This window comes from Salmo salar, chromosome 22 (genome assembly GCF_965601325.2).
Source record: "Salmo salar chromosome 22, fSalSal1, whole genome shotgun sequence".
In the NCBI taxonomy this organism is placed as follows: Eukaryota; Metazoa; Chordata; class Actinopteri; order Salmoniformes; family Salmonidae; genus Salmo; species Salmo salar.
The window spans coordinates 30,818,064-30,830,535 of record NC_138312.1 but is presented as its reverse complement, the minus strand read 5'-3'; the positions used below and the strand labels follow the sequence as shown (position 1 = coordinate 30,830,535).

Sequence of the window (12,472 nt, the reverse complement as noted above, 5' to 3'; positions counted from 1 at the left end):
AATCACCATTATCCAACTTTTTGGTCTTTTAAAAAAATCTCAAAACATGGATACAACAAAGCCCCCTGCCGTGCCCAGATTACATGTAAAAGGCCTGTATACATGCAATCTGTGTTCAAACTGTTTTGATAAGACAACGCTGAAGACAAGCACCCAACCACAGAAGAGCCAAACCATATCATCCATGTTATTCAAACATGAGTGCACAATTGGGGACTTTATCGGGAGGGACAGACTGTTTATAGACCTTGAAAAGCACTAAAGGCCAGGGAGAGGAGGAACTGAGGCTGAGGGGGTTGTTCTGTTTGCTCATTGTTGAACGGTTGAGTGAGTGAAAAAAGCAGCTTCTTGCTGCATTACAGTTGTATCAGTCCAGTCCTCCATTGATCAGCTCCATCAGATGAGGTTCATGTTCACTGGGGCTGCATTTTCATGCAGAGGGTGGGGGTGTAGCAGCAGTGGACCTGCCCCTGGGTAGCCTATAAGATGGAGGTCACCTCTTTCTGCCTAACTCCATCCCTGCCCTCATTTCTGAAACAAAAGCAACCCAGACTTCAACTGAACGAGGTGCATGAGCCCACTCTCTCACGTTCTGCCACTGGCCCTGACAACCTCTAAGGTTTGACTGTCAGATTCACATATCACTCTCTATCTCTGACACACACACACACACACACACACACACACACACACACACACACACACACACACACACACACACACACACACACACACACACACACACACACACACACACACACACACACACACACACACACACACACACACCTGGCTACTGTAAGGTACGTCCCTCAACATCTGTTTAACATCCAATTTCCTCCTTTATAAATTAAATATTGTATCCAATAATGATAGCTACAGTGTAAGCCTATTCAGGCTGATGGGTAGAACACCACACAATGGCTCATTTTTCAATGTACAGCAGCTCTTGAAAGCTAAATAGGTCAGCCTCAGTCCCTCATTGTGTTGTAGTTTCAGCAAAAGCTTATTGAGAGCTTCACTTTAAAAACCACTCGTTATCGTGTGTGCAGAGCATACAGTTTACACACTAACAGAAACTGTTAAAAAGCAGATAAGCAAATATTTTCTCACTGAAAATTATGACAAAAACAAACTCACATTTAGGAATAAGGATATCATACCTGTATGAATCTGAGCAGGAAGCTGATAATATATGTAATATTATGTGGTCGTTTATTATAAATAAAACAAATATTTCCATATTAGCTTTTGAGAATACAGCAAATGAATTAATTTGACTTTGATCAGATGACTCAAACTGCTGCTATTTGATTATTGTGATGGGTGTCAAGGAATGGTGGAAGATCCTTGGTAGATAGCTAACCTTGACTGTTCTTACCAAATCCTAAAATATGTGCTTTCTGAGATGTTAACTTACTAACGTGATCGTATCAGACAATTAGTTACTAGCTGGCTGTGATATTCTCAAGTAGATAGCTAGTTACGAAGCATCTTGAAACAACGCAGTCAAGAAGGGTAGGTAGCTGCTTCTCTTAATTTATTTCTGCTCTATTCAAACAATTAACTACCAGTAAAAAAATAATAATATATATATATATATATTTTAAAATCAGGTCCAATTTGCTAACTCGGCTTGCTTGATACCAAATAACGTTACGTGCGCCATGTTGTTGTGCCAAGCGATGTCAGCCCCAGTCGCACAAACCAAGTAAATAAATACACACAGGCGGAATAAAACATTATACTCACCATCATAACTTCTGAATAAGCCCAAGACGAGAAGCGTTAACAACATTTGTTTCTTAGCCATGATCGTTATATTCCCATTGCATTGCATTAATATGTTGGGTGGTGTGGTATTGACAGCAGTGCGAGACACAACCAACGATTTAAATATACATCATTGGACACACAGCTCCAGCCAGCCAGCAGACAGACGCCTTAAAGGGGTGTGGAGAATTTAAAGGAGAGGAATGGCTAACTAGCTGTTATTTTGAAGTAGGGCGATAAAATAAACTAGATAAGATTAGAAAGCACAATGTAACGTCTGGTCAAGGCTTAAAATATAAACTTTAAATTCAAAAAATGTAATATGATAATGTGATTTTATACCCAGGTGGTTTAAATATTGAATAGGCCTTTAACATTGTATGTACCACTCACATAGAACATGATCTCTATACTATTTTAAATTTAACTAGACAAGTCAGTTAAGAACAAATTCTTATTTACAAAACTGCCTTGTTCAGGGGTAGAATGACAGATTTTGACCTTGTCAGCTCAGGGATTCAATCCAGCAACCTTTCAGTTACTGGCCCAATGCTCTAACCACTAGGCTACCTGCCACCCCAATAATGCTGCCCCAATAAGAATACCCATACCACCGCCCCACTTTATCAGACAATGCTACTGAACTTCTGAAAAATGAACAATGTGTACCATACATCTAAAAAGGAGGACACAGAAATCAACTCCATCTTTTTGAGAGAGCCGTGTCCCTCCCTCCTAGACAGCGAAATGTGCCTTTAGGCTGGACACAGTGCAGTAATCCCTCCATTGTCATTGTGTTGTGTTACATTGTAGAGGCATCAGTTACCTAATAATGTCTTTCCACTCAGCTCCACCTTGGATTGATTTATGTGTTCACAGTAGAAGAGGGTGTGGTCCTGCTCATGTATGTCACCTATGGAGGGAGCTAGTTTGATCCAGTTTATTGTATCTCTCTCTCTCGCACAGACGTCAATTCAACATCTATTCCATGTTGGTTCAACGTAATTTTATTGAAATTACATTAACACAACATTGATTCAACCAGTGTGTACCAGTGGAAGTGTAGTGTTCAAAGAAATGCAACTCTGTCTTGCTACAGTACATGTATACTCCCAACATTCCTCCTGAAACCGATAATACGAGATGTGTGCATACAACACGAGTTGATTTAATTACTCATGATTACCATCTAGATACCGAATCCAGTGAAGCACTCATGATCTCTCTCTGTTTTGTAAAATAAATAAATAGAAGCTCTCTTTTTCCTCTGTAACTCTCCATTTGTCCAGCATTCAAATAACTAAAAGTGCAGACATTTACCCCAAATAAACTTTGTAATATCTTTAGTTGCATAAATTAAAGTCATGAATATTATATGTACTATAGCCTAATTCTATTTGTAAGTATTTGCATAAAGGTTGAACTCCTTTGAATTAGCTCCAGACCATAATCTATTGTCCTCTACCTTTATAGGGGGATTGGTCTGTACATTATGGCAATGCCTAATCCCCCTAAATCTAAAAAATACTCTGCCCCTGGCCCCCGTCAACCCCCACCACGCCCTAGGTTGCCAGACTGACCAGACAGGCGGAGGCTTTGAAGGGGTATTATCTCTCAGAAGTTCACTGACTCCCACACATACAGATATTTACAACCATACCCCGACAGGCCTACACATATCTTACACAGAGAGAAGTGTAGAGAGGAAACACTGCCTTCAACCATATACTGACAAACTGTAATGGATAGGAGTGTGGGACACAAATGCATTATTTTTGGGGGGTCAAAATGTGGATTAAGGTGAAGTACAATCCAAAGAACCAATGTATTTTTTTTTGGATTAGTATTCTTTTGTTGTATAATTTTTGTAAGTGTGACCAATAAGTCATTTCAAATACATTTCCATTTTGATTAGCTTAGTTAGAGCTCATTCGTTTTGCGTATTACACTCTGATCTTAAAAGTAGAATTTTTAAATCGATGCTGTCTTGTAGTTGCATTCACTTATTGTACTTTGATCATTTTACCTTGATTGGAATATTTCCAGTCAGACTGCGTCGACAGTCTTTAGTAAAGCCGTGAGGAATGTAAAAAGAGAAACAAGGTCGCCATCAGGTGGCAGATTTGAGGTAAAGTGTAGCCCAAGTGAAGTCTGTCAAGTTCTTTTTACTTCTGAAAATAGCAGGTGCCGACTTTGCACTATTGCATGCTTATATCTGGCTCATACATCATTAAAATGTAATATATATATATATATATATATATATATATATATATATATATATATATATATATATATACCTAATGATGGCATGGCCATAATTAACTTCCCATTATACCTTTGACTTCATGCCAGAGGATTACTATTTTAAAGGTAGACTCAGCAATATGACGTAGATTGAGAAAGTAAACAGCATAGTGGGTCAATTTCCGCATCAACTAAGAGCGTTGACGTGTGAGGCTCAAGTTCTCATCTGTTTTGGTCCCCTGGCTATACTGTATGTGACTGTGTGAGAGCGAAGTCTTGCATCTATCTCATCTCAACGTAATTTCTCTGAGTCCACCTTTAAAATGGTAATCCCTTTGCAGACTTGATTTACACAACTCAGTACTGACTCCTAAATCTTTAAATAGCCTCAGCACCCCATTTTAGGACCACGGTAAACAGCACAGAATCAAATGACATCATAAACAGGCATCTTTCACAATGGTTTATTTACACAATAAAGTCACACACACACATACATACATACATACATACATACATACATACATATATATATTCATACACACACATATACATACATATATATATACTGCTCAAAAAAATAAAGGGAACACTTAAACAACACATCCTAGATCTGAATGAAAGAAATAATCTTATTAAATACTTTTTTCTTTACATAGTTGAATGTGCTGACAACAAAATCACACAAAAATAATCAATGGAAATCCAATTTATCAACCCATGGAGGTCTGGATTTGGAGTCACACTCAAAATTAAAGTGGAAAACCACACTATAGGCTGATCCAACTTTGATGTAATGTCCTTAAAACAAGTCAAAATGAGGCTCAGTAGTGTGTGTGGCCTCCACGTGCCTGTAAGACCTCCCTACAACGCCTGGGCATGCTCCTGATGAGGTGGCGGATTGTCTCCTGAGGGATCTCCTCCCAGACCTGGACTAAAGCATCCGCCAACTCCTGGACAGTCTGTGGTGCAACATGGCGTTGGTGGATGGAGCGAGACATGATGTCCCAGATGTGCTCAATTGGATTCAGGTCTGGGGAACGGGCGGGCCAGTCCATAGCATCAATGCCTTCCTCTTGCAGGAACTGCTGACACACTCCAGCCACATGAGGTCTAGCATTGTCTTGCATTAGGAGGAACCCAGGGCCAACCGCACCAGCATATGGTCTCACAAGGGGTCTGAGGATCTCATCTCGGTACCTAATGGCAGTCAGACTACCTCTGGCGAGCACATGGAGGGCTGTGCGGCCCCCCAAAGAAATGCCACCCCACACCATGATTGACCCAACGCCAAACCGGTCATGCTGGAGGATGTTGCAGGCAGCAGAACGTTCTCCACGGCGTCTCCAGACTCTGTCACGTCTGTCACGTGCTCAGTGTGAACCTGCTTTCATCTGTGAAGAGCACAGGGCGCCAGTGGCGAATTTGCCAATCTTGATGTTCTCTGGCAAATGCCAAACGTCCTGCGCGGTGTTGGGCTGTAAGCACAACCCCCACCTGTGGACGTCGGGCCCTCATACCACCCTCATGGAGTCTGTTTCTGACCCTTTGAGCAGACACATGCACATTTGTGGCCTGCTGGAGGTCATTTTGCAGGGCTCTGGCAGTGCTTCTCCTGCTCCTCCTTGCACAAAGGCAGAGGTAGCGGTCCTGCTGCTGGGATGTTGCCCTCCTACGGCCTCCTCCACGTCTCCTGATGTACTGGCCTGTCTCCTGGTAGCGCCTCCATGCTCTGGACACTACGCTGACAGACACAGCAAACCTTCTTGCCACAGCTCGCATTGATGTGCCATCCTGGATGAGCTGCACTACCTGAGCCACTTGTGTGGGTTGTAGACTCCGTCTCATGCTACCACTAGAGTGAAAGCACCGCCAGCATTCAAAAGTGACCAAAACATCAGCCAGGAAGCATAGGAACTGAGAAGTGGTCTGTGGTCCCCACCTGCAGAACCACTCCTTTATTGGGGGTGTCTTGCTTATTGCCTATAATTTCCACCTGTTGTCTATTCCATTTGCACAACAGCATGTGAAATTTATTGTCAATCAGTGTTGCTTCCTAAGTGGACAGTTTGATTTCACAGAAGTGTGATTGACTTGGAGTTACATTGTGTTGTTTAAGTGTTCCCTTTATTTTTTTGAGCAGTGTATATACATATACATATACATATATATATATATATATATATATATATATATATATATATATATATATATATACATACACACATATATACAATTGGTGGGACCTTATATAGACAAGGTGTGTGCCTTTCCAATCAATTGAATTTACCACAAGTGGACTCAAATCAAGTTGTAGAAACATCTCAAGGATGATCAATAGAAACAGGATGCACCTGAGCTCAATTTGGATTCTCATAGCAAAGGGTCTGAATACTTATGTAAATAAGGTATTTCAGTAAAAAAAAAAATGGAAACATTTGCAAATGTCATGGGGTATTTTGTGTAGATTGATGACGAAAATGTTTATTTAATCAATTTTACAATAAGGCTTTAACTTAACAAAATGTGGAAAGGGGTGTTAATACTTATGTAAATAAGGTATTTCTGTTTTTTATATTTAATAAATGTGCAAACATTTCTAAAAGCCTGTTTTCGCTTTGTTATTATGGGGTATTGTGTGTAGATGCTGTGGATAAAAATAAAAATATTTTTTTTTTAGAATAAGGCTGTAACATAACAAAATGTCAAAAAGTCAAGACGTCTGAATGCTTTCCTGTATATTCCAGAAGTATTATTCTGAATACTTTCCTGTATATTCCAGAAGTATTATCAGATTAACTGTTTTATGCAGATAATTATCAGACTCAAGTTGCAAATGCTGGTAAACACTTGAATACATTTAGTTATAAAAATTTCACAAATGTAGTGCACTAGGCCTTTACTAGTCCTGTAAAATTAAAAAAGAAAAATATTTACAAAGCATTATGAATATGATGACCTTTAAAGAATCCATTTTACTGCATTGGCCGTAAAACCGAGTCCAGACCTTTGAGTAATTTGAGCAGTACTTCATAATTCAGATGTTTGGAGTATAACTCCAGGAAAAATATATTGGAAGTTATTGGAAATGTGTGGCATCGAAATAAATTGGCAGCTTTAGACATCTCACTACTTCTCTTTCTTTTTTTTTATTTTCCTTTTCCTTCTTGGCCTTCTCTTTTTCTTTCTCTGCCTTCTTCTTCTCCTTCTTCTTCTCTTGCTTCTCTGCTTTGTACTTCCATATGGGCAGCTCCAGGTGACCCTTGTGCCTCTTCTTCTTTTTTTCCTTCTTAGGCGTGGGCTCTCCAGACTTCACTATCTGGATCTTGGGGATGCAGCCGTAAGGGAACACACTGTTCCTGTGGGCCATGTTCCGGGGCATGAAGGTGCGCACCCCGGTGGAGACTATAAAGATAATACTGCCCCTGCGCTCTGTGTCCACACAGCAGGACGTGGCGATGGTCTCGGCCGAGTGGATGTGTGGAATGATGGAGGAGACGGAGCCGTTGCTGTGGCACACAGACCTCTCCTCCAGCTTCTTCTCTGAGTGCTTCTTCATCAGCTCAGGCACGGCCAAGCGCCTCTTCCCCACCTCAGGGGGGCTGGTGGGGCATAGCGGCCGGCAGGCGGTGGCCACCAAAGGGCTGTGAAGGCTGGTGGTGATACGCACCATATGGTCCAAGACCCCGTTGTCCTGGGGGTCTTGGGGAAAGTTGAAGCTGAAGATGGACTTGATGCGCTGGGTGATCATCTGGCCGGCGCTCTTGTTGGCTGTGGCTTTGGCAACCAGCACTTTCAGTTCTGGCCACTCGGGGACGTAGCTCTCAGTAAACTGCTCGGCTCTAGGCCGCAGGTTGAGGCGGCGGAGGCGGTTCAGCGTCTCGTAGCGGCCCGTCTTTAGGGCCCAGTCCCGCGCACACTTCTGCTTCCTGGTGTCTATTGCATTTAGGTCTGCACCTGAAAGAGAAATATCAGTGAAGGGAAAAAAATAAAATAGCTTTCAGGTCATAATATTTCTCCATTGAAACACTTTCATTCACATTCCATTGCATATAGATCTATATTATAGCACCATAATGATAATCATGTGCTACATGAATAAGAAAACATAGATGCTTCTTGGTTTATGATGGATAGAGGGGAGAATTAATTATCTTTAATGTGATGGGGGAAAAGCTTCAGTTAGCTGAGCATGTTTTCCTCAACTCTTTTAGTATATTGACAAATGAGTGACTGTGACTCCAGTGGATACTACTGATCTTGTGAAAAGAGGACAAAATATCTGGAGTAAATAAACTTGGCTAATCTCCTGGCAGCCAAGACAAAGATTACACCAGTGTGCCCCCAAATTGACCCCTTAAACCTGGCAGCCGTCACTAACACATGCTCTCAACCAGAGAAAGTTGACACCACAGGTACAGCCATCCCAACCACATTACTACACACTTCCTATACCCTTAGCCCTTCAATTTGTGGGTTCATGCTCAACCCCAAATAGAACAGAGATTTTAGAATTGGCAATTCTAAAATTAGCAACATTGCTGCCTGGGAGAAAAGCATAGGCTAATCCCAGAATTCTGTGTGTATAACTATCTATTCCTCCTCTCACCCTCTCTGGGCCTTACTTCTGTTTAGAAGTATACCCTTTGGAATCTCTAAGGTAATTGAAATAATTTAATGTCAGTGGACACACTGTTGTGTGTCTGATAATACATGTGAGCTATGTGCCACTGTGAACTGCACAAACATACCATGAAGGCTTATACTCAGTATACGCAGGTAAATTGGGGTCAGAATTATGTTTTTATACTTGTAACATCAATTTCTCAGGTTATCTAAACATTTATAAGATGGTTTCTCATGACTACAGTATGGTGTGTATAGTAGCATTGAAGTGGAGGAGGCCTCTCACTCACCGGCCATGACGAGGGAAGACACCACATCATCTCGGCCCTGCATGGCAGCTTTGATGAGTGCAGTGAAGCCACGGCAGTCCCGGATCTCTGTGTCTGCCCCGGGGTAGTAGTTGAGGATGTAGGTCACTGTAATGGCGTGACCTGGAGAAGGAAACAGGGTGAGAATGGGTTCAGGGGATCATGAAGTGCCATCGAAAATACTAAAGGCCTGTCACAAATGTCACCATTATTTCCTATATAGTGCACTACTTTTGAAGTAGTAAGTACCACAGATAGAACAATGAGCCAGAAATTTCACTGGATGTTTGAATGTGAAAAATCTGGTTGGCGTTTCCACTCACAACCAAATATGGTAAGAAGAGGAAGCCCAGTGGCCAGCAGTGGGAGAAGATGGAGCGATATGGATTTTGGCCAACATTCTGCTCATTTTCTCATCAATTAAACATTTGATCTCTATACAGTTTTCTCCTTCCAAAACTATAATCTGTAACAAACAGAGTGGACTGTGTTTTGTAGACTTTATCCTTTGTCAAAGTAAAAAAAAAATGTAGTTGTTTAAAAGGAGTGTAAGGGCAAAATGAGTTATTGCACACGCACACTTCACAGGGTATACGTTCCCCAACTGAAATATTCAAATAAATACTAGAACGCTCCAATAGGATCTCACTAGCTTGTGCTTGGCTCTGCCCACCACCGTGCTTGTTCTGCCCACTATGATTCATTTTCTCCCACTGGAAAGGACAGGCTCTGGTATATCATGGATTAGTTATAAAAATCTTTGGTTGTACTCTATAAAGGTAATAGGTGCCATTTGGGATGCAACCTAGAGAAGTGCTAATGAGGTTTCACTGTGTAGTATTTAGTAATAGGTCTGGGGAGAGTGGCTCACCTGCTTGTGCAGCGATCATCAGTGCTGTGTTGCCATCGTTGTCCTGGTGATTTATGTCCAAGTAAGGACAGTGGTAAAGAGATTGCACAATGTCCAAAAAACCATTATAGCACGCCACCATCAGTCCAGTCTGTTGGGTAAAAAATGTGGATTAGACTGATGAAGAAAAAATCTGACTGCGTCAGAGTCAAGGCTGCAATTAAGTCCAACAACAATTTTACATGACTTGATTGAAGCATTCTGTCTTCATACAGGGCATGATGTTCCTGGTATTTGAACTAGTAACCCGCAGGACTCGCTGGATCATACACCCCAAAAGCTATCCCAAATGTGAAATAGCAAGAGAGACCCATACCCAGCCGTTGTGGTCTACCGCCATGACCTCCTCTTTTGTAATCCCTCTCTCCAGAACCTTTCGGAGCTCCAGGGGGTCATTCCGAGTGCACGCCTCATACAGCGTGTTGGCAGTACCCTGTGAATCACCTTCCTGCTCATAGTCTGGAAGCACTGAGTCATCTGAGAGTACACTCCCGGAGTCTAACACACTCCCTGACAAAGACACCTCTGAGGCGTCCTTGTCAGGGCCTTTGCCCAGGAGGGGGTCCTCAGACACAGAGTTCTTCACAGTAGCCATCTTGGAAGAGATGGAACTGGACCCTCAGCCTACATCACAACTGGAGCTTTGAGAAACAGAACAAGAGGGGTCAAAGGTCAGAGACTAAAACGCAGTCTGGCATAGGCACACACCTAGAGATCTCTAGGGAAATAAACCAGTAGTCAGACCAGTCTGTTGATTGTGTTGGCATTGAAGTTGAGGCAAAACCACAGAGCCATTCAATGGGCCATTAGAATGATCTATAGATCAACAACACATTTCTCTGATATGGCTGACAGTTTGACTGGAGGTAACGCAACATAATTCTCCATCAGGGATAATGATGGTTTATCTCTTTGAGAGTGGTTACACTTCTCCAGCCCTATCCCTTAGCTGTTTACCAAATAAGTGGGGGGATGACCGGTTTGATGTTGTCCTAGATTGCCCGTTTAATCTCTGTGTATGGCAACAGAATGGTTGTGGCTGAGCAAATTCAACGTGCCTTCAGTGTTGAATAACTGGATTAGCATCTGAAAGCCCTTCTGAACACAACGCTAAATTCACACTAAGAAGAAATAGAGTCACACGTGGGATTTCAGCGGCTCGTGTTTGGGCTTTAAATCCAGCCACACCTGTACAAGGCCATCCTCGCATCTTGGCCATTGAAACGTCTCTTGTTGTTTTTCGCTTATGAGGATAAGCCTCAGAGATGTTGAGTTGTTGGATATACGTATTACTGATGCATAACGCATCACAGATGCATGTATCCTCACACTAATTGTACAGTTGTGCCAATTTCTCACAAGTGTTTCAACAACCCCAGCGACCCCACATCAGGGTGCCACACTGTTAAAGAACAGATGGAGGGTTGAGAAACCAATAGATAGAGAAACAGAGGACCACTGAGGACAGAGTGTCACCCAGGGAGACAGGTGTTTCAGAGTTGCTGATGTAAACACATCAACAGAGTCCCTGGGGTTACAAAGCCTCTTATACAAGATTAAAGGCACTCTATTTGCAAAACATGGAAACATCTATAATATCAGCTTGAGGATTTGTTCTACATCGTCTTTGATGTCCGGAGCACAGACTGAAATGCAGTTGAGCGTCCTGAACCATTGCCTCTTAACGGCAGCAAACAGTCAACAACTTGTTGTGCTCTGTTCAATTATCGTTCACCTGAGCATGCACATTTCCAGAAGATCATTATAAAGAACACAATCTGTAATTAAAACTTCAAAACTGTCTCTAATAAAAAGTCTCTAGCAGAACATCTTTTAAAACCCATCCCTGAAGAATGCACTTACCTCAAAAATCTAACTGGTTTCTACTCACTCTGCCTCTTGAGAAGATATTGTTCAAACTGCTAAAAAAAAAGTATTCTCTGTAGATATGGTACACCACCAAACAACCGTGTAAAATGACAGAAGTCACTTCCTAACCCACCTCTTCTCCTGTGTCCTTCCAGTGAGTGACAGGTGAATGCAGGTTTCCCACACAGGCCCATCTATGCCGGTGCATTTCCCTCCTCCATCCCACAGTCTGCCAGATGACATGAGGATCAGAGGAGGAGTCTTAACGTAGACACCATGTGTCTCAAGTCAGCCAGCATGCTCCCTCACCTCATCCCAATCACTGAGGATTTCAAGAGGAGATTATTGACTGTGTCCATTTCCATCTCTCTCTACAAACCACAAATTCATTGTGACCTATGCCACCTTAAGTCTGAAATGAACTGCCTATCCCTTTCCCCCTTCTATTGTCCTCTCTGAGCCACTGTAACACAGTGTTAGGAAATTATGTACTGTAATCACGAGCGTCATACAAGGTTTTCCCCCCATTTCATTCAGTTAATCCATTCCCTTATTGGACATCTTTTTGAATCAGTCAGGTATGACTGTTGTGCCAAAGTCCCCCTCAAGCCAACAAACTTCCCATTTGTGTTGTCCTCCTGACCAATGACAGGTATTTCTCTTACAGTCATACTTACCTCACCATATTGTAGCTCCCCAGTTTGAACACTGTTCTAATGTATCATTCATGGTTTATGAA

At 42.0% G+C, this 12,472-nt stretch overlaps 2 protein-coding genes across 2 annotated transcripts in view; both read right to left on the bottom strand.

The window, feature by feature from the left end:
• Positions 1-1,936, bottom strand: part of LOC106583225 (activin receptor type-1B) — a 41,574-nt gene extending 39,638 nt beyond the window's left edge. Inside the window, exon 1 of the mRNA XM_014167149.3 lies at positions 1,753-1,936. Within this exon, the coding sequence (XP_014022624.1) occupies positions 1,753-1,840 (88 nt within the window). The 5' untranslated portion in view covers positions 1,841-1,936. The remainder of the gene's footprint in view (positions 1-1,752) is intronic.
• A 5,083-nt stretch (positions 1,937-7,019) lies between these two features.
• LOC106583147 (ankyrin repeat domain-containing protein 33B-like) lies at positions 7,020-9,950 on the bottom strand. Its single transcript, XM_014167003.3, has 3 exons — positions 9,826-9,950; positions 8,937-9,077; positions 7,020-7,977 (listed from the first exon to the last, which is right to left on the bottom strand). The coding sequence occupies exons 1-3, from the start codon at positions 9,944-9,946 to the stop codon at positions 7,100-7,102; spliced, it is 1,140 nt and encodes a 379-aa protein (XP_014022478.3). The 5' UTR covers positions 9,947-9,950; the 3' UTR covers positions 7,020-7,099.
• Positions 9,951-12,472: the final 2,522 nt, after the last annotated feature.

Coding starts and splice junctions, on each gene's coding strand:
- LOC106583147 (XM_014167003.3), bottom strand. CDS start 9,946: ATGGTGGCGTGCTATAATGGTTTTTTGGACATTGTGCAATCTCTTTAC. Junction 9,078..9,825: donor GATGATCGCTGCACAAGCAG/GTGAGCCACTCT, acceptor TTCCTTCTCCAG/GTCACGCCATTACAGTGACC. Junction 7,978..8,936: donor GTCTTCCCTCGTCATGGCCG/GTGAGTGAGAGG, acceptor TTTCTCTTTCAG/GTGCAGACCTAAATGCAATA.